General features: G+C 44.8%; 1 protein-coding gene across 4 annotated transcripts in view; it reads left to right on the top strand.

Moving 5' to 3' along the window:
* Positions 1 to 22,814, top strand: part of MAST2 (microtubule associated serine/threonine kinase 2) — a 206,815-nt gene that overhangs the window by 74,501 nt on the left and 109,500 nt on the right. For all 4 annotated transcript variants that reach the window (XM_052637207.1, XM_052637206.1, XM_052637205.1 and 1 more), the window contains one exon: positions 16,608 to 16,639. In XM_052637207.1, the coding sequence (XP_052493167.1) occupies positions 16,608 to 16,639 (32 nt within the window). The remainder of the gene's footprint in view (positions 1 to 16,607; positions 16,640 to 22,814) is intronic.

Below are 22,814 nucleotides of genomic sequence, written 5' to 3'. Positions count from 1 at the left end.
GCATTGATTTTACCATCCAACTGTTGCTATCTTCTTCTGCTTTCAATCCTTCCTAGCATCAGGGTCTTTTCCAGTGAGTTGGCTGTTTGTATCAGGTGGCCAGAATATTGGAGTTTCAGCTTCAGCATCAGTCCTTCCATTGAGTATTCAGAGTTGATTTCCTTTAAGATTGACTTGTTTGATCTCCTTGCTGTCCAAGGGACTCTCAAGAGTCTTCTCCAGTACCACAGTTCAAAACCATCAATTCTTGGGCCTTCTGCCTTCTCTATGGTCCAGCTCCCACAACTGTACATGACTACTGGAAAAACCATAGCTTTGACTATATGGGCCTTTGTTGACAAAGTGATATCTTTGCTTTTTAACACACTAGGTTTGTGTAGGTTTTTCATAGCTTTTCTTCCAAGGAGCAAGTGTCTTTTAGACTGCAGTCACCGTCTGCAGTGATTTTAGAGCCCAAGCAGGGGAAATGGGTCACTGTTTCCATTGTTTCCCCATCTGTTTGCCAGGAAGTGATAGGACTGGATGCCATGATCTTAGTTTTTTCAATGTTGACTTTAAGCCAGCCTTTTTACTCTCCTTGTTCACCCTTGTCAGGAGGCATTTTAGTTCCTCTTCATTTTCTGCCATTAAGGTGGTGGTATCTGCATATTGGAGGTTAATATTTCTCCTGGCAGTCTTGATTCCAGCTTGTGATTCATCCAGCCTGGCATTTACAGACAATGTATTCTGCATAGAAGTTAAATAAATAGAGTGACAGTATACACCCTTGTCGTACTCCTTTCCCAATTTTGAACCAGTCACTTGTTCCATGTGAAGTTCTAATTGTTGCTTCTTGATGCATACAGGTTTCTCAGGAGACAGGTAAGGTAGTTTGGTATTCCCATCCTGTTTTTGTTTTTTTAAGAATTTTCCAATTTGTTGTGATCCACACAGTCAAAGGCTTTGGCGTTGTCAGTGAAGCAAAAGTAGATGCTTTTCTGGAATTCTCTTGCTTTCTCTATGATCCAATGTATGTTGGCAATTTGTTCTTCTACGTTTTCTAAACCTTGTACTTCTGAAAGTTCTCGGTTCACATACTGCTGAAGCCTAGCTTGATGGATTTTGAGCATAAACTTTACTAGCATGCAAAATAAGCACAATTGTTCAGTAGTTTGAAAATTCACTATCTCAATATTATTTTGATCTGCATTTCCCTGATAACATATGATATAGAGCATCTTTTTATATGAAAAAACCTTAAGCTTTTAAATGTATTTTCTTCTTTAGCCTTGGAGTAACTTTTATGAGATAGGCAAAATAGATGTTTTTATCTCAGGTGTGCAGATAAGAAAAATTCGATTTAGAAAGGTTTAATGACTGACCAGGATTTATGAGCAGAGTAAGTAGTAGAACTGTGTTAAAATATTTTTTTGACTCAGCCCTGAGTTCTTCATACAATGCAGCAATATCTTGTTAGGATCATTAAACTGTTTTTACTGTTCTTCACATTCATATGAGAACAACACATATCATCTGTGTCAAAATTTATAGAATAAAATACTTTTGTATACCTTGTTTTATTTGACCTTTATAAGCATGAAGTCTAGCCCTTGTTGTTTTTTAGTTGCTAACTTGTGTCCAGCTCTTTTGTAACCCCTTGGACTGTAGCCCTTCAAACTCCTCTGTCCTTTAGATTTCCCAGGCAAAAACACTGGAGTGGGTTACCATTTCCTTCTCCAGGGGATCTTTGCAACCCAGGGATCAAATCCACATCTCCTGCTTTACCATTGAGCCACTAGGGAAGCTCCTGTAGTCCTTAGAAGGAGGTAAAATTCCAGGCACAAGTTACATGTTATTGAGAATATGAACCTCATTTTCATAAATTCAAATTTTGTGCTCTTTTCCATGTTTCTTAATATTATTGCATAATGTAAATATTCTGTCATTGGAACCTGTTCTCAGGATGAGGACATCTGAATTTAATAAAAAAAAGAGGAGTGAAATATTTAGAGTTTGATAGGCATATCATATCTCCATATACACTCATTTCCCCCTTAGTTCTTGACCTCAGGATACACCCACACTCAAGTGTGAATAAGTGGAGCTAAAACACCATTATGCCCAGAGCAGTAGTAATGGTACATTTGCTATACAGGAAAGGAAAGTTTTTGTGCATCCCAGCAGAATGGTTGCTGCCAGAGGAAAAACCTTGTATTTGGGAATAATGGTCTTTTAAGGCCACTTAATAAATGGTATAAAAGGGGATTTCCTTGGTAGGTAATGGCTTCTACTCTTTCCCATCCTGAAAACTTAAAAACACAATAAAAATCAGTCAGTGGAACAGCTATCATTCTGAAGACAGTCAGTAAATAAGTGATAGCAGAGCATATCCTTTCTCCAGTAAAGCCTCTTTTGCTGACATAATTGCATTTGACAGTTTCCATCAATATAACTCCAATGAGCGAGACCCTATGTGAGCCTTATAATGATGATAGTGATAATAAAATAGTAAGTAGCATTCACTTACATTACTCATTCATTGATTATTCATCAAATGTTCATTTGGTACCTACTAAACCAGGTTTGTGCTGGGTACTAGTAATATAATTGTGAACAGGACTGATCTCTCCTTCTCCAGCTAACAATCAGTCTGAGAAAACAGACAAGCAACTAATTGCAGTAAAGAGTTGGAATTAAATAGAGGTAGGCTGAGGAACTGGCACCCCACTCCAGTACTCTTGCCTGGAAAATCCCATGGATGGAGGAGCCTGGTGGGCTGCAGTCCATGGAGTCGCTACGAGTCGGACACGACTGAGCGACTTCACTTCCACTTTTCACTTTCATGCATTGGAGGAGAAAATGGCAACCCACTCCAGTGTTCTTGCCTGGAGAATCCCAGGGACGGGGGAGCCTGGTAGGCTGCTGTCTATGGGGTTGCACAGAGTCAGACACAACTGAAGCGACTTAGCAGTAGCAGCAACAGGCTGAGGAACAGAGAAGGCAATGGCAACCCACTCTAGTAATCTTGCCTGGAAAATCCGACAAATGGAGGAGCCTGGTAGGCTGCAGTCCATGGGGTCACTAAGCGTCGGACGACTGAGTGACTTCACTTTCACTTTTCACTTTCATGCACTTGAGAAGAAAATGGCAACCCACTCCAGTGTTCTTGCCTGGAGAACCCCGGAGACGGAGGAGCCTGGTGGGCTGCCGTCTGTGGGGTCACACAGAGTCAGACACGACTGAAGCAACTTAGCAGCAGCAGCAGGCTGAGGAAACTGTGTGTAGGGAAATCGTCTTAGAAGAAATGAGGTTTAAGCTAAGATCCGAGAATGTATAAAAAGACCAAAGGAACAATCAGAGAGAAGTATAGCTGTGAAGCCCTACAGGTGTGTGTGAGAGCGAGTACGGCATGTTTAACAGATCAAAACTCCAACAAGCCTGAGAAATGTGCAAATGATGATAGAAAGGAAGACAATAGCAGCTAGGTAGTGCCCTCTAGGGACTTTAGACTTTAAACTAAAGGACTTTAGACTTTATACGAAAGGACTTTAGACTTTATCCATTGAAGGGTTTTAAGAAGAGAAATCACCTAGTCATTTCTGCATTTTAAAAAGATCTTTCTGACTGCACTATTTGTTTTGTTAAATTCATATACTATCACTTATAAAATAGATGCTTATTACATGATATTTGCATTAATAGGGCATTAGGAATCAAGGGGGACAGAACTAAAGTGAAGTCATATGGGAGGGTGTTACAGGATGATGCTGGCTTGGACTAGTGGACATAGCTGTGGAAGTAAAGTGAAACTGACAGACTAAAGATAGATATTTTGGAGGTAGAATTGGCAAGGCTCAATGAATAATTGGATGTCTAGGGTCAGAGAAAGTGAAGAAGCAGAAATACCTCTGGGTTTGATGGTACCATCACTGAAATGAAAAACAGAAAAAGGGCAAGACTGAATAGAAAGATAAGTTGAGCTATAATTGTAAAACTATATACAATTATATAGTTGGAGAGAGATCTGGGATAAAAATACAAATCTGTAAGATATGTGTAGAGAGGAGTGTTTCCAGGGAGAGCTTTAAAGACCATCAACATTTAAGCATCTTAAATATTGAAGAAAGAGGCTGCAAATGATAAGAGGCAAAACAGGGGAATGTAGTTTAATGGATATAAAAATCATTCAAGACAGAAGAATGACTGATACTGTTAGATGCTACTGAGCAGTCAAGTCTGGAAAAGAAGTGAAGAGTGAAAAAAAAGGGGGGGAGCTTTCTTGGTGACTCATCTGCCTGAGTAGGTAAGGAATCTGCCTATAATGGAGGTAGACCCGAGTTCAACCCCTGGGTCCAGAACATCCCCTGGAGAAGAGAATGGCTACCCATGCCAGTATTCTTACCTGGAGAATTCCATGGACAGAGGAGGAAAATGATGAAGAAAGAAGCTGCAAATGATAAGAGGTAAAACAGGGGAATGTAGTTTCATGGATAGAAAAGTCATTTAAGACAGAAGAATGAAAGATACTGTCAGATGCTGCTGAATAGTCAAGTACAGAAAAGAAAAGTACGCTAAAAATGTGGTGAAGGTTTTGCATGAAGATGTTGGTAACCTGGCAAGAATGGCTTAAATGGGGCGGTAAGGAGGGTAAGGGAAAAATGGGGTGCTAGTGTCTTGGGATATCGGCATTGTGTTGAAGAAAATAGGAGGCAATATGTTGGAGACAGTGAATGTAGATAGTTCATTCAAGAAATGTGACGGAAGGAGGAAAAAACATTTATAAGGCTAAGTTGCTAAAGAGAGGTGTACAGTGATTCAGGGAAATTTTTTTCTTATATCAAGGTGGGATAGACCGGAATGTGTTCAGAATGTGATAATCAAACAATCATGAAGGATAGAGTCCAGAGATAACTACTAGTAGGTTCGAGAAGGCTGAATGGAATAGGCTTCACCGGAGGTTGTAATGTATTGTCAGCTATTACCTCGTGCTTTCTAAGAGTAGATGATGAGTCAGAGAATTTATGGTTATTTGCCTAAATGGGTGCTTTTCTTGCCTTAGCCAAATTTCCTGATTAGGCAGCTTTCCTCCTCAGCCTGCTGTGAATATTCCCTGGGAAAGGGAGGTTAGGGAAATCATTGTTCCTTGGACTGCTTTTATCTGATTGGAGACCTTACCTTGTTTCACTTTGCCTTAGGCCTGTCTTTATGGACAGCTTGGCACTGGAAGTACTGATCGGGAGCCCTGGGCATCCATCTTGAAAATGTAGGCTTTTGTGTAGGTGCAAGGGTTAGTGAGGACTGGAGAAGGGATGGATTTCCATAGATTCATTTCCTTGTCTAAAAGTGATTCAGAGAGGGGCACATAGGCATTTCATAGAATTTTTGTTTATTGTTTGTTTGTTATTCTATAGTAACTCAGTCATGTCCGAATCTTGGTGACCCTGTGGACTGAATCACATGAGGCTCCTCTGTCCATGGGATTTCCCAGGCAAGAATACTGGAGTGGGTTGCCATTTCCTTCTCCAGGTGATCTTTCTGACCCAGGGTTCAAACCTGCATCTCTGGTGTCTTCTGCATTGCAGGCAGATTCGTTACCACTGAGCCACCAGGGAAGCTTGTTTATTGTTACTGCCCCCAAATATATTAATAAACCCACCCCGTGTCACCTATTTAAACTATTCAAAAAGTCAGAGCTGTCATGTAGATTCAAAGAATGATATTCCCAATTTTACATATATCGTTTCAGAAAAAAGAAAGAGGACACTCTCCTAGCACATTTTATGAGGATAGTATAACCATGATGCCAAAACCAACAAGACAGCTTGAGAAGAAAAAGTACATAGCCCAGTTTTATTTATTAATGTAGAAGCCAAAAGTCCTAAATAAAAGCCTCCAGATGCTGGATGTTTTATTAGTGAAATAATACCAGTCTTAGACAAACTCGTTCAGAAAATAGAGAGGCAGGAACACTTCGCAGTTGGTTTTAGGAGACTGGCATAATTGTGATACCAAAATCTGACAAAGGGATTATAGTAAAAGAAAACTGGAGGCCATTATCCCTTATGAACATAGGTGTAAAAATCATTAATAAAATATTAGCAAAGATAATCTTATGGCATATTTGACAAAGTTTGGTTTAACCTAGAAGTATAAGATTAGTATTACCCCAAATACTAATTTGGTTAGTATTTGGGGTAATACTAATTTGGGGATAATCAAATATTACCCCCACATCAATTCAAAACGGATAATGAACCTAAGCATAAAGGCTAAAACCATAAAGCATTTGGAAGTAAAATGTAGCAAAATATTTTTTGTGTCCTTGGCACGGACAAAATTTTCTTAGACAAGATACTAAGAGCACTAACTATTAAAAAAGGAAACTGGCAAGTTGACCTTCATCAAAATTAAAAACTTTTGCTCATAAAGGTACCACTTAAAGGAATTTCCTGATGGTCCATTGGTTAGGACACTATGTCTCCACTGCAGAGGGCATTAGGTTCAATCCCTGGTCAGGAAATTAAGATCCTGCAAACCGCATGCTCCCCATCTCCCAAGGAAAAAAAAAGACACCAATTGATAACTCCAGTAGGCCAGCCATAGGCTGGGAGAAAATATTTATCAAAGTATCTAACAAAGGACTTATATCTAGAATATGTGAGGACCTCTTCTACTCAGTAGTAAAAAGATAAACAGTTCACTTATAAAGGTGGCAAAATATTTTATATAAGAATATGTACTGATTGTAAGAAACGCCTCGGGAAGAAAGAGCCCCCTCTATGGACCGTTGATCAGAGCCTTTCTTGGGCGGTCGCTCTCGGGCAGAACTCCCGGGGGCGGGTAAGCAAGGAAGTAAAGGGAGTCTGCGAGGTATGAGGGGTGGGGAAAGGTTTTATAGCCAGGGCTGGGCTCCCATATAAGGAAGAAAGCGCGGGCTCAGCGGTGATTGGTGTCCAAGGGCTCCGTGTTGGCACCTGATTGGACGGCTTGGTTGTCGGCCCGCCTCCGGGACTTGTCTGCGGCACTTTTCCGGGGCATGCCTCAACACGTCTGGGCAAGCCTCAACATGCCCGACCTTGCCCGACCTTTCATCCCAGCCTTTTTGATCTAGGACAAGGGGCGCCGATTCTCTCTGGCTACTTCCTGAACGGGGGCAATGATGGGTAGGGTATGGCCGGGATGACAGGGGGCGTCTGCCGTTAATTTTGTCACGGAGTGTTTGTTGGAAGCCCTTGGTACTGCTGTCGCAGCACCATCAGCTGGACCGTGTTGAGCCGTTGTTTGATAAAGGCCAAAAGCTTATTTAGGATACAGGGCCCGAAAGTCAGGAGCAGCAGGAGAATGATGAGTGGTCCCATTAGGGAGGATAGCAAAGTTGTCAGCCAAGGGGAGCTCTGGAACCAGGACTCAAACCAGCCCTGCTGGGCCTCCCTCTCTCTCTTCCTGCGCTCTAATCCCTCTCTTACTTTAGCCATGGACTCTCGAACCACCCCAGTATGATCAGCGTAGAAACAGCATTCTTCTCTGAGGGCTGCACAGAGGCCCCCCTGCTGCAAAAAGACCAGGTCTAGTCCTCTGCGGTTTTGTAATACCACTTCGGAAAGGGAAGTCAGGGACTTTTCTAGGGCCATCATGGACTTCTCTATGTGGGCGATGTCTTCGTCAATTGCGGCCCTCAGGGTGATCAGGCCCTGATGTTGTGTGGTCAGGGAAGCAATGCCCGTGCCCGTCCCAGCTGCCCCCAGGGCGAACAGCATTGCCAGAGTAATAGCTGTAACGGGCTCCCTCTTATGTCTAGGAGCTGGGGTGTCTCGGTCCCAAAAGTTGTAGAGGACCTCTTCTGGATGGTATGTAATCTTGGGCACTACCACTACCATGACACAGAATTCCCTGCTCTGGTTGAAGACAGCCAAGTGGAGACAGGGCGTTAGCCCAGTCTGTGAGCATACCCACCACCCCGCCCCGTTTCGGGTATGACGTAGGTCTTATTGGTGAAATTGGTATCATCGCCAGTCTGGGCGCACAAGGTTTGTTTATCTGTAGGGACCGTGCCTAAGCAGGTCCCCGAAACCCATACTTGTTTCATGGTAAGGCCCACCTTGCGGTCTCCCCAAGAGCACTGCGGTGGGTTGGAGAGAATGGATAAGTTGTAGGTAGCATTTAAGCCCACGGCCTCATAGTAAGGTGGACGTAGGGTGTAGCAAAGCCAGCAGGATTGGGTTGCGTTAGGATTGGAGTGGTTGAGGGCCTCGTAGGTTTCTTTGACTAAGGCCCACAGGCGTTCCTGGGTCTCTGGTGGGTCAGTCCAGGTCAGCTGAAGGGAGGGGGTGAGGGTAGGCGAGGCCACAACATTTGTGGCATTTGTCCCCTGTTGTGAGGGACTGGGAGGTGCAATAACCTGGTTGGGCCCCACAGCATGGGCCTGAACAGGTTGCAGGACTTGCTGGACGTATAGCGTTGCGCTTGGGGCCTCCCAGCCATCATAGACCTGTATTCCCCAGGCTAGCCCGGAGATCCATCTGTTTTCAGTCCATCCTTGCTGTGTGAATGATAGTCTGACTAAGTCACAGTCGGGGCAGTACTTTGTGAATCTGTGGTTCCACATGTCCTGGGTGATGGGATTTACGAAGGACATATTGATCAGGTCTGGCTTGGTCACCGACCATTTCCATTACCCATTGTTGGAAGTGACACAGTCCCAGGATTTACAGTAGTGGCTCACCATTCCCCCACAGGTCTTTATGTTTTCCCGCTGATGTCCCGGGCAGGCATAAAACCCGACCTTTCTGAGATATGCCCAGGCCCATGAGGTCTCGGTTAGCTGTTGGAGGTGAAAGTATAGGTCAGGCCGCCACTTATCTCTTGGTTGGGTGGCTGTGGTCTGGTTTAGGTCTTCGTAGGTCTCTCCATTTTTTAAGATCCAGGTGACCTGAAAGGGCTGGTGGGGGTTTTGGTTGGTGTGCCCCCCTTTTTCCAGGACCCCCAGTACCCCCAGAGTAACCCAGAGTAGAGAGCCCCGCATTGTTCCGAGGTTGGGGTGAAAGGGGTGCGGCGGACAACCAGCCTCGGGGGTCCCGTAAGGATGGAGCTGGTAACCAGGTCAGGATGTCCCAAGGGAATAGCACCTCAGGAGTAGGAAGCAGGTGACTAGGTATGTGAGGGCCAGGGACAGTCGAAGAGTGAGGGACCAATCGCGGGGGGCCGCAGCCGCTAATCCAATGGCAAAAAGTATGGCCAGAGCTGTAATCGTCAGCAGCCACAGCGGGTGATGCCAGGCCAGCATCGGATCAAATTGGACTGTGGTCTCTCAGTTATTCAGGAATCGACGACAGAGGGGTTCGGGTGATGGTCAGTTTGATCGGCCCTGTGAGGGTGGAGCGGTAGGAGTGATCGGGAGAAGTGGTCGGGGCCGGGGCCACCCCTGTCTCTGGGAGACCCGTGGGAGCTCGTTTGAGTCGGGTCAGGTGGTACCAGGGCTCGTGTCCCAGGAGTTTGGTGGCTGTAGGAGTGGTGAGGATTACAGTATGGGGTCCCGTCCAGCGAGGCTGTAGTGGGCGGGGACTCAGGGTTTTTAGCAGTACCTGATCTCCTGGGGCCAGAGGCCGGGTGGGCCCCTCGTCATCTGTCGGTTGTGGCAGGACCCGGTCTGCGTGTTCCCTCAGCAGGGATCGTAGGAGGGAGAAGAGGGGGAGGTACCCCGCGAGTGGGGGAGCCTCTCCCTCTGGGAGGTGAGTCAGGAGATAGGGCCTGCCGTAGAGCAGTTCAAAAGGGGTCAAACCTGTTCTGGAGTGTGGTGTGGTGCGAATGCGAGTGAGCGCCAGAGGAAGGAGGTCGACCCAAGACAGCCGCAGTTCTGAGGCAAGCTTGGTCAGATGCGTCTTGATGATGCCGTTCACCCGCTCTACCTTGCCTGACGATTGGGGCCGATAGGGGATGTGGAGATGCCAGTCGATACCCAGGGCCGCAGCCACCTGCTGAGAGATCTGCGAGATAAATGCAGGCCCATTGTCAGACTGGAGAGAGTTTGGCAATCCAAATCTGGGAATGAGATGGGCCGTCAAGACCTCCGCCACCGCCGCTGCCGTCTCTCGGGCGGTGGGGAAGGCCTCGACCCATCCTGAAAAGGTGTCCACCAAGACCAGCAGACAGCGGTAGGTTCGATGTCTGGGCATGTGGGTGAAGTCTATCTGCCAATCCTGCCCAGGCATATGTCCCCTCAACTGGTGAGTCTCCTGTGGGGGTCGGAGTCCTCCCTGAGGAGAGGTGGAGGCGCATGTTAGGCAGGAGCGGTGGACGGCATATATGGTCTGTCTGAGATGTAGGGGAGAAAAGACAGGGCTGAGAAAGGAAAAAAGAGCCCTTGGTCCGATGTGGAGGGTATTGTGGATTTGGGATATTATGGCCTTAGCCTGGCGCTCAGGAAGCACCGGTTTATTATGGAGTAGTATCCATCCCGACGGGTGCCTCTGAGCCCCTTCTTGCGCCAGCAAGGCTCTGGCTTCCTTGCTTGAATAATCTGGGTTGAGGGTGGATCTCAAAGTCAGCAGGGGCTCGGGAGCTTGTTGTAAGGTAATTTGTCGAGCCACTTGATCTGCCATATTATTACCCAGAGCGACAGTGTCATGGGTATTTTGGTGTCCCTTGCAGTGTATGATAGCGACCTCTTTGGGCAGGGATAAGGCATCTAACAGTCGAGTAATGTGGGGGGCATTACAGATGGGGGATCCTTTAGTGGTCAGGAAGCCCCGTTCTTTCCAGATTGCCGCGTGAGAATGGGCGATCAAGAAGACATACTTGGAGTCTGTGTAAATATTGGCCCTCTTTCCTTCTGCTAGGTGTAAGGCTCTAGTTAGGGCTGTTAGTTCAGCCTTCTGAGAAGTCGTCCCGGGTGGCAAGGGCTGAGCTTCTAGGACTTCCCGGGTGGTTACCACAGCATAAGCCGCCCTTCGGTTTCCATTGGGGTCGTGAGTCTGAGTGAACTCCGGGAGTTGGTGATGGACAGGGAGGCCTGGCGTGTTACAGGGGGAGGTCGTGGGGATCAGGAGACCCTGTCCCATGAGACGGTTGATGATGGGCTTTAGCCCCCTGAGGTTGCGAGTAGACAAAGGAAACTGGAACCAGACTGGGAAACAGGTGGGGTCCCTTAGCCGGATGAGGACTGGAGGGTGGTGCCGAGCCACCACCGGGACTCGGGTGTCCCAGACCTCAGGATTAACAGAAAAGGTTGGAGGGTCAACAAGTAGCATTAGGAAGGCCCCTGACGTGGGAGCCGATCCTGGAGCTAGCTGAAGAGTAGCCTTCAGCTTAGCAAGTATATCTCTTCCCAAGAGAGGAGTAGGGCAGGAGGGGATGACCAAAAAGGAGTGGGTAAATAGACAGGAATCTAATTGACAGGATAGTGGTTGGGTTTGGAGTGGACACGAGGGTTGGCCGTCAATGCCCATAACCGAAACCTGGGAAGGACGTAGAGTGCCTCCGAAAGAGCAAAGGACCGAATAGGTAGCCCCCGTATCAACCAAAAAATTGATGGACTTACCCGCTACCTGGAGTGTTACCCTGGGCTCGGCTTGGGTTATTGGGGTCCCCGAGTCTGGGCGGCGTCAGTCACCGTCGAAGCTCAGCAGCTCCAAAGCCGGAGGAGGGCAGGAGGTCTCCCTGGGGCGCTCTGGTCCCTGGCCCCTAGAGGTCGAGGCCCGAGAGGCCTGGGGACAGTCACTAGCCCAGTGTCCTCGTCGTTTGCACAACGGGCATGGCTTGGAAGGAGGCCGCGGATTGGGGCACATCTTGGCCCAGTGCCCTTCTTGGCCGCACTTGAAGCAGGCCCCCGGAGGGGGGTTTTGGGGCCCTGAGCCCGCCGCCGGCCGCAGGGCCGCTACCAAGGCCTGGGTTTGCTGGTTTAGGAGGCTTGCCTGAAATTCGGCCTTTTGCTTGAGCCTTGCCTTTTGGCTGGCCTCAGCAGTTTCCTCGCGGGCATTGTAGACCTTAAAAGCCATTTTTACCAGGTCTCGGATAGGGGTCTGAGGGCCGTCCTCAGCCTTGGCCAACTTTTTTCGGATATCGGGGGCAGACTGGGAGATAAAACGATTGGCCAAGGTGGCTGCCCCGATGGGGGACTCAGGGGACAGCCTGGTGTATTGGACAAGGGCCTCGGTCAGCCGATTAAGTAACATGGCTGGGTTTTCGTCGGGCCCCTGGGTCACCTCATCTAGTTTGAGGAGGTTTACAACCTTATGAGAGGACGTTTCCATCCCATCAAGGATACACTCTATCATATAGCGTACTTGCAGCTGGCCGCCACCCCTTTCCTGGTAGTTCCAATCAGGGTCAGTGTCAGGAACCGCCTGGGCCCCTGGGGGGCGCTTGGGGGAGGGGTTGGCATAGTGCCGCTGGTCGGCCTGAGCCTTGGCTGCCGTCCAGATGGCCTGCCTCTCTTCGGGGGTGGTGGTAGACCCCAGGATGACATATATGTCCTGCCATGTCAAGGCGTAGGCGCGGGTCAGACCAGTAAACTGCTGTACTGAGTGGGGTTGGAGGAGAAGAAACCCAGTTTGGCCTCAATCTGTGCTAAGTCTTGGAGGGAGAAGGGGACATGGACTTGGGCTAGACCCTCAGCTCCAGCTACTTGTCGAAGAGGGAGTAGCAGGGCTGGGGGAGGCTCCCGGAGGGTTGCTGTGGGAGCGGGTGTGGGAGCTAACCGGAGAAGGGGAGGGAGTGACGGGGGGAAGAGGAAGATACAAGATAGGGTTAAGGGCCGGAGGATCCGGGGCCGGTGGTGGAGTCTCGGGGGCTGGAGCAGAGGTAGGAGGGACCGGAGTGGAGGGGGAGGGGGCAGGAGCCGGAGTGGAGGGGGTGGTGGCCGTGGGAGAGGTATAGGGAGGAGGGGCCACCAGATCTTCCGGGGGAACAGAGAAAGCAGAAGACTCAGAGACGGGAGGAGCTGGTTTGGCCCGGGAGGGTGGAATCGGGGGAGCCATGATAAGCAGGATTTGGCAGGGAGTGCACGTGGTGCACAGGGTGGGGCGAGAGCGCAACGCCCAAAAGGCCTGAACATAGGGGACCTCAGACCATTTTCCCGTTCTCCGGCAGTAATTATCTAAATCACGGAGGACGTCAAAGTCAAATGTCCCTGTGGTTGGTCACTGTGAGCCATTATCTAGAGGGTACTGAGGCCAGGCTTGTGAACACAGAAAAGTGAGCTGCTTGGGGCGGATACATCCCTTTAGTCTTAGGGTCCGCAGGTTAGCCAGCAGGCACTCTAAGGGGGGTGGAGTACTGGGGATCGGGTTTGGAGGCCGTCGATCCCATGGCGACCACAGAGCGTGGAGGCAACCCTCGCTGCCCGAACGTCTTCGGACGTGCCAAGGGAAGCCGGAGGTCCGTGCAGCCGTTCGGAACGTCTTCCTCACGAGCTGGGGACCGGGAAGGGCCGAAGCCAGAGGTCTACTCAGCCGCTGGGGATGTCTCCCTCACGAGCTGGTGACCGGGAGGGCCCAGTAAGTGCGCACCTGTTACCGGGCCCTAGGAGGTGGTCGCCAGGGAGGGCGGGCCCCAAAGCCGAAGGGACTTACCCCGTATCCTGCCGTCCGGGGGGTTGGTCAGCCGCCTGGGTCCGGGGCTACCGCGGCGGTGGAGCTCGAGGGGGCCTCTACGGCGAGTGCCAGAGGCCCTCACCTCAAGCCCCACGTTGGGCGCCAGATGTAAGAAACGCCGCGGGAAGAAAGAGCCCTCTCTATGGACCGTTGATCAGAGCCTTTATTGGGCGGTCGCTCTCGGGCAGAACTCCCAGGGGCGGGTAAGCAAGGAAGCGAAGGGAGTCTTCGAGGTATGAGGGGTGGGGAAAGGTTTTATAGCCAGGGCCGGGCTCCCATATAAGGAAGAAAGCGCGGGCTCAGCGGTGATTGGTGTCCAAGGGCTCCGTGTCGGCACCTGATTGGACGGCTTGGTTGTCGGCCTGCCTCCGGGACTTGTCTGCGGCACTTTTCCGGGGCATCCCTCAACACGCCCGGGCAAGCCTCAACATGTCCGGGCATGCCTCAACATGCCCGACCTTGCCCGACCTTTCACTGATGACTAATAAGCACGTGACATGCTCAACACTTATCAGGAAAATGTCAATTAAACCCACAGTGAGATACCAATACATACTCACAAGAATGGTTAAAATTTAAAATACTGATATCATGTAAGTGGCATGAATGTAGAGCAATTCTTATGTTATTAGTGAGGGTAATCTATATTAGCTAGAATGTGAAGCAATAGAAACTCCCATACATTGTTAATACAAGTAAAACATAGTATTAATACAATCACTTTAGAAAAAGATCTAGTAGTTTCTTATAAACTAAACATATACCAATCCTATAACCCAGCATCACACTTTAATTTACTCAAGTGTCGGGAGTTTGGGAGATAGGTTTGGAAAGGAGAACTCTTAGAAAGTGTTGATTCAGTTCAGTTCAGTTCAGTCGCTCAGCCGTGTCTGACTCTTTGTGACCCCGTGGACTGCAGCACGCCACGCTTTCCTGTCCATCAACTTCTGGAGCCTACTTAAACTCATGTCCATCGCGTTGGTGATGCCATCCAACCATCTCATCCTCTGTCATCCCCTTCTCCTCCTGCCTTCTATCTTTCCCAGCATCAGGGTCTTTTCCAATGAGTCGGTTCTTTGCATCAGGTGGCCAAAAGTATTGGAGTTTCAGCTTCAGCATCAGTCCTTCCAATGAATATTCAGGACTGATTTCCTTTAGAATGGACTGGTTGGATCTCCTTGCAGTCCAAGGGACTCTCAAGAGTTTTCTCCAACACCACAGTTCAAAAGCATCATTTCTTCGGTGCTCAGTTTTCTTTATAGTCCAACTCTCACATCCATACTTGACTACTGGAAAAACCATAGCTTTGACTAGATGGACCTTTGTTGGTAAAGTAATGTCTCTGTTTTTTAATATGCTGTCTAGGTTGGTCAGAGCTTTTCTTCCAAAGAGCAAGCATCTTTTAATTTCATGGCTGCAGTTACCATTTGCAGTGATTTTAGAGCCCCCCAAAATAAGTCTGTCACTATTTCCATTGTTTCCCCATCTATTTCCCATGAAGTGATGGGACCAGATGCCATGATCTTAGTTTTCTGAATGTTAAGTTTTAAGCCAACTTTTTCACTTTCCTCTTTCACTTTCATCCAGAGGCTCTTTAGTTCTTTGCTTTCTGCCATAAGGGTGATGTCATCTGCATGTCTGAGGTTATTGATATTTGTCCCGGCAACCTTGATTCCAGCTTGTGCTTCATCCAGTCCAGCATTCTTCATGATGTCCTCTGCATAGAAGTTAAATAAGCAGGATGACAATATACAGCTTTGACATACTCCTTTCCCAATTTGGAACCAGTCTGTTGTTCCATGTCCAGTTCTAACTGTTGCTTCTTGATCTGCATACAGATATCTCAGGAGGCAGGTAAGGTGGTCTGGTATTCCCATCTCTTTAAGAATTTTCCACAGATTGTTGTGATCCACACAGTCCAAGGCTTTGGCATAGTCAATAAAGCAAAAGATGTTTTTCTGGAACTCTCTTGCTTTTTTGATGATTTGTCAGATGTTGGCAATTTGATCTCTGGTTCCTCTGCCTTTTCTAAATCCAGCTTGAACATTTGGATTGGAGGGGAAGGTAAATTGGTATCATCATTTTGGGAGCAATTTCTGACTCAGTTCATGCCACATCTAAGTGTATACTACCAAGAAACTTTTTATACATGTGGATGACAAAACATGTATAGTATGTTTATAGGAGCATTGTCTTGTTGGAGAAGAAAACCTTGGAAAGAAAATTAAGTTTCCATTTACTGGAGAATCAATAAATAAATATTATAAAAATTTATAGATTGGACCACTGTACTATAGCTATATGAACTAAAGTGAAATATATTCACATGGGTGAGTCTCCTAATTATAGTGTAGATTGATGTCAGCTGATGAATATATGCAGTGTTATAAGTATATAATTTAAAAATATATAAAACAATGCTAGTAATTATTTAAGGATATATATAATAAAAAATAAAGACGTATATGGAAAAGATAAACAAAAAGTTAAGATAGGTGTTAAGTGGAGACTAGTGGGAGGTGGGACTTGGTAAATTTGGAAAGCATGTCACAGGGGCCCAACTTCTATTGTAGGGGTTATTTCTCATGCCAGCGGTGTGTATCATTATCTCTATTGTATTATTTTCTATAATTTATTTGTTTAAAATATTTTATAATTAAAGAAAGTATTCCATTTCATTCCTTTCATACCCATAACTAATGATACGAATCCTTCACAATTTATCAGCAGTTGGTGGCTGGCCCAGTGAGTACCTGGAATCTACAGTGGCCTGTTGGTTCCATCTAGTGGTGAAATTGCTGCAGGTGTTCTGTGAAACATCTTCAGTAAGGAAGAATGAGATGATAGTTAGCCAGACTGCTTAAATTTTATTATTTCACTAAAATTTAAGAAACAAAGGAAAATGTTATTTTTCAGAGCTAGTGAGTTTTTGCCATTATTAAAATGATGCTAGAAATCTTCTAGGACATAGAGCACAGACTTTAGGACTGAGATGGGTTCTTCTTTGTCTCTAACCTGTGTTTGTGATTTGTTTTTCAGAAGGAGCTGAGCCTTCCAAGAAGAGGCAGCTTGTAAGTAGATGATGATTATGATTACGATTATGATCTCCTGCTCAGGAATCCCTCCTGGGGACTGTTTTCAGTATCACTCAGAGTATTCATGAGTCCGTTTTTCTGTGGACTCTTTTCTGGGCCAGTGAAACCAATGGGCCAACCAACTTCTCCCACTGTGTTTGTCAGCTCTTCCACTCTCCCTCATCACTCCCTACCCCAAATCCTCTCCTCTGTCAATTTTTGTCTAACATTTGAGCAAAAGCCGCCACTTAAATACCCATCACAGTCTTATGCTTGTGTTCTGGAGTTTACTGAGTTTAGTAGTCATGCTTTTTGCGAATGTTAAAATTGAAGCTCTTAACATCTGCATCTGTCCCATAAATGGTACTAGGGAGAGGTCAACAAGTTGAGGCAAACAAAAGCTAAGTTTGGGATCATGGTTGGAATGGGGCTATTGTTTACCTGTTTGTTCCATTCTGGCTTCAGGGCCCAGGGAAATTCATTAATGATCTTTGTCCCAGGATTTTAATTTCTAATATTTTCTTGGCCTGCTTTTTCCCTCAGGAATTCTTTTGAGGGTAGTACTGCAAATTTGGCTAATCAGGATCATTTAGAATGCTTATTATGCAGATTAAAAACAAACATTTAAATAATAAAAAGCAGTTAGAATGCCGATTCTGAACTTATTTAAATTAAAATCTCCATGTTGGGGCCCAAGAGCCTATATTTTTTTGCCCCTGCACCCACACCCACCATGATTTTGCTAAGAAATCAAATTTGAGAAACAGTAAGGAAATAGGGCTATGTTAAAACAATGGCTTTGAAATTTTTCCTTACAGAAATACATGCGGCATAATTATGGAGGAGGACACAACAGTATTCATAAATATTTATTAAGTATACTTTATACATCATATATGTTTAAAAATGTGTGAAACACATGGTTTTTCTGTTACTGTCTTTCTGGGATTTTGCTTTATAAAAATGCTCTAATGATTAAATTGTCCTCTGAGATTCTTATAAAGTCCTTTTGGCTGCTTTATGAAAGCTCACTGTTACTTAATATAAAGAGACTTGAGTTATGAGTCAGAAAACTCCTAGGGGTCAGTCTTGGCTGTGTCACTTAATTAACTTTGTACTGAAGAGGAATCGCTTCATCTCCTCAGTTGCTTTATCTATAGAATGAACATTTTGATTCCTGTTTTTCTTCTTTTTTAATAGTTATTAGAAAGGCAATATGTGTGATAGTGCTTCATTTTTTAGTTTTAGTTTAAGTGCATGTTACTTTCAGAATTCTTATAAATATATTAGATTAAATTTGGATATATTTTATTATTTAAGAGTCACCTTTCTGTCTTTATTTCTAGCAGTGAATCTCAGTTCTAGGTTCTCAGGTGTCCTGAGTCTTCTAAAAACTGGGCAAGAGTGTTGCCAGGACTCTTAATGGATGCACTTAATGATGCACTGAGTGGGTATATATAATTGAAAGAGGGTAACTTTTCAGCATCACATTCAGCAAATATTTGTACTTGGTGACTTTCCTATTATTTCTGGCATTTTTTTATTCTTTAGGTTCCTTTTTTGGGAAGTTCTCTGAGCTTTGCCTTTGCTTCAGGTTAGGTGAAATGAAAGGCCTGAGGTTGGTCACTTCTTTCAGGAATGTATACCTCTAATGAATAGTCTGCAGAGAAGGAAGGATATCCTGTGCAAGTGATTTTTGTTTGAAACTGGCGGAAATTTTAGATCAATTTAGCTTTAGAAACATTTCTTGGTTATTTTAGTGGTATCTGAAGTGAGGCCTATTCTAACTACCTTTAAATATTGGCATGCTGAGTGTCTTGTAGGATCTTAGTTCCTTGACCGGGGATTGAACTCAGGCTCTGACAATGAAAGTACTGAGTCCTAACCACTGGATCGCCGTGGAAATTATCCAGACATACTTTTAATACACTAACTCACATTTAAACAGTGGTTCATTCAATAAATTCATACTAATACCTGCTGTTTGTTGAGCACTGCTCTAAGTTCTGAGGTTATAAGCTTCAATTAGATACATTTCTCTATTTTGGGAACTTAGAGTTAACCAGAACAATAATTTAATTTAAAAAAATCATTAGTATTAGAGGAGTAGAAAGAATTTTACTCTGGAAGGAATCTTAGAAACATGGATACTAATCCATACTTTGCCACTAACAAGTTATATATGGTTTTAACAGGAACTATCATTTCTAGGCTTGAAATGCTTCACTTGTAAATGAAATGACTGGTTCATCTGAACTCTGTGCTTAGTCATCTTCCCAGATAATGGTAGCTCCATGGTACCTCTTCTGCAAAGAGCTGGGCATGTCTTTGTACAAGTGTGTAGTAGACGGCAGAGGGTGACTTACCATCTTCAACAGAGAAATCGGGAAAGTAAGGGTACCTGACTTTTTATATGTGGCATTGGTAAGAGTCTGATTTGATTCCTTTGAATGTCCATAGCTGTTGTCCCAGCACCGTTATTGAGTAGTTGTCTTAGGTTTTAACAAGGTCACTGGTTGCTCAGACTATAGGGAGAGTAGGAGCGAAAGCTGGAAAGTAAGTGAGGATACCACTGCAAAATTCAGTCAAGATGATGACTACTTAGCCAGGGTGGTAGCAGCTTAGATGGTGAGAAGTGAATGGATTCTGGATGTATAAAAGGAGAACTGTCAATATTTGCTGATAGTTAATTTTGGTATATGAGAAAAAGAGAGATTGAGGTTGATGGTGAGGTTTTAAGGCTGAGTAGGTAGATGCATATGGTTGCCATTTACTTGACAAGATCAAGAATATTGTGAGTGGAGCAGGGATTTTTTGTTGTTGTTATTGTTGCTGTTGGTATGGGCAGGATGGCGGTTTTTGGAGGAATCGCAACTTTGGTGCTTGCTTGACATTCAAGAAAGAGTGTTGATAAAGAGATTGCATATGTGAATCCTGGGGGTCAAGGATGAGATCTGATATGGAATTATACAGTTAGGGATTGACAGCATATATTAATAGATGATGATTTAAGTTATGGGATTGAATGAGATAAACTACTGAAATGCTACTTAAGTGTAGTCAACTGACAGGTGATGATCAATGAACTGCTTTAGTACAGAAGTTTAAACAATTTGACATTGTTGTGACCTTCAAGCATTTGATCATTTTTCTGTTATTTTGTATTTGTTGTGTTTTGCAATGATTTATAAATGATGGAAATTTCACTTGGTCCTTCATCACAGCTAGTTTGAGAAGCACTGACCTGTTGAGTTAGTGAATCTAGTCAAAAAAGAGATCTAAGGACTGAGCCCTGGGCCTGTTCAGCATTTACTTATTAGGAGACAAGGAGAATATGTCAGTCAAGAAGCCTGAGAAAGGACATCCAAGTGAGGTTGCAATAAAACCAAGAGAGAGTGGTGTTTCCAAAGCCAAAAGAAAGTGTCAAGGCTATGTAAAATGACAACTAAGAATTGATTTTTGAGTTTAGTAATAGGGAAGACCCAATTGGTGACCTTGGCAAGTGACATTAATCAGAGGTGGGTCCAAAGCTTGATTTGAATGGATTCAAGACAGAATAGGAGACAGTATTACCTCTGTACTATTTGTATTTTTAAAAAATGTCTAATTTCAATCTAATGTATGAGGAAGCAATCAGAAAAGCTCAAATTGAGGTGATAATCTGTAAAACTGCTGGCCTGAACTCTTCAAAAATGTTGAAGTTGTAAAAGACCACAAACATTAAGGATGTGTTCTAGCTTGTTGGAGAAAAGAGGCCTGGTGAATAAATGTAGTTCTTGATTGATTTTTGGTTGGATCCTGGACTTTTAAAAATAGCTGAAGGATATTATTGGGACAATTAAGGAAATTTGAATGCGGACTTTGCTTTCGATGAAAAGGTGCGAATGTTAAACTTTGTTAGTGTGACAATTTTGTGGTTGTTCCTTGTTCTTATAGCAAGGTCATTAATTGTGGAAGTATTTGAGAGGGGAATTATGATGTTTATAGCTGACTTTCAAATGATTCAGTTAATTAACAAAACGTGTGTGTCTTTATGTGTTAGAGCAAGAGAGGGAGCGAATGAGAGGAAAAGAGAATGGAGGGAAAAAAAATCAATGTTAACAGTTGTTAAAGGTAAGTGAAGCATATACAGAGTTTCATTTAATTATTCTTATTTCTTTTCTGATATTTTGGGGGAGGAGGTAGTCTATACTATTATTTCAAAGTGATTTGCTGAAAAGAGGATTTTAGAAATTAGGTGATGACCTAAATCAAATCCCTTATGATTATACAGTGGAAGTGAGAAATAGATTTAAGGGACTAGATCTGATAGAGTGCCTGATGAACTATGGACTGAGTTTTGTGACATTGTATAGGAGACAGGGATCAAGACGATCCCCATGGAAAAGAAATGCAAAAAAGCAAAATGGCTGTCTGGGGAGGCCTTACAAATAGCTGTGAAAAGAAGAGAAATGAAAAGCAAAGGAGAAAAGGAAAGATATAAGCTTCTGAATGCAGAGTTCCAAAGAATAGCAAGAAGAGATAAGAAAGCCTTCAGCGATCAATGTAAAGAAATAGAGGAAAACAACAGAATGGGAAAGATTAGAGATCTCTTCAAGAAAATTAGAGATACCAAGGGAACATTTCATGCAAAGATGGGCTCGATAAAGGAGAGAAATGGTCTGGACCTAACAGAAGCAGAAGATATTAAGAAGTGGCAAGAATACACAGAAGAACTGTACAAAAAAGATCTTCACGACCAAGATAATCACGATGGTATGATCACTCACCAAGAGCCAGACATCCTGGAATATGAAGTCAAGTGGGCCTTAGAAAGCATCACTACGAACAAAGGTAGTGGAGGTGATGGAATTCCAGTTGATGATGCTGTGAAAGTGCTGCACTCAATATGTCAGCAAATTTGGAAAACTCAGCAGTGGCCACAGGACTGGAAAAGGTCAGTTTTCATTCCAATCCCAAAGTAAGGCAATGCCAAAGAATGCTCAAACTACTGCACAATTGCAATGATCTCACATGCTAGTAAAGTAATGCTCAAAATTCTCCAAGCCAGGCTTCAGCAACACGTGAACTGTGAACTCCCTGATGTTCAAGCTGGTTTTAGAAAAGGCAGAGGAACCAGAGATCAAATTGCCAACATCCGATGGATCATGGAAAAAGCAAGAGAGTACCAGAAAAACATCTACTTCTGCTTTATTGACTATGCCAAAGCTTTTGACTGTGTGGATCACAATAAACTGTGGAAAATTCTGAAAGAGATGGGCATACCAGAGCACCTGACCTGCATCTTGAGAAACCTATATGCAGGTCAGGAAGCAACAGTTAGAACTGGACATGGAACAACAGACTGGTTCCAAATAGGAAAAGGAGTACATCAAGGCTGTATACTGTCACCCTGCTCATTTAACTTATATGCAGAGTACATCATGAGAAACGCTGGGCTGGAAGAAGCACAAGCTGGAATCAAGATTGCCAGGAGAAATATCAATAACCTCAGATATGCAGATGACACCACCCTTATGGCAGAAAGCGAAGAGGAACTTAAAAGCCTCTTGATGAAAGTGAAAGAGGAGAGCGAAAAAGTTGGCTAAAGCTCAACATTCAGAAAATGAAGATCATGGCATCTGGTCCCATCACTTCATGGGAAATAGATGGGGAAACAGTGGAAACAGTGTCAGACTTTATTTTTGGGGGCTCCAAAATCACTGCAGATGGTGACTGCAGCCATGAAATTAAAAGACGCTTACTGCTTGGAAGAAAAGTTATGACCAAGATAGCATATTGAAAAGCAGAGACATTACTTTGCCAACAAAGGTCCGTCTAGTCAAGGCTATGGTTTTTCCAGTGGTCATGTATGGATGTGAGAGTTGGACTGTGAAGAAGGCTGAGCACTGAAGAATTGATGCTTTTGAAGTGTGGTGTTGGAGGAGACTCTTGAGAGTCCCTTGGACTGCAAGGAGATCCAACCAGTCCATTCTGAAGGCGATCAGTTATGGATGTTCTTTGGAAGGAATGATGCTAAAGCTAAAACTCCAGTACTTTGGCCACCTCATGCGAAGAGTTGACTCATTGGAAAAGACTCTGATGCTGGGAGGGATTGGGGGCAGGAGGAGAAGGGGATGACAGAGGATGAGATGGCTGGATGGCATCACGGACTCGATGCACGTGAGTCTGA

Source organism: Budorcas taxicolor, chromosome 3 (genome assembly GCF_023091745.1).
Source record: "Budorcas taxicolor isolate Tak-1 chromosome 3, Takin1.1, whole genome shotgun sequence".
NCBI classification, from domain to species: domain Eukaryota; kingdom Metazoa; phylum Chordata; class Mammalia; order Artiodactyla; family Bovidae; genus Budorcas; species Budorcas taxicolor.
Note: the sequence above shows the minus strand (reverse complement) of the source record. Positions and strands in the feature narration are given on the sequence as shown.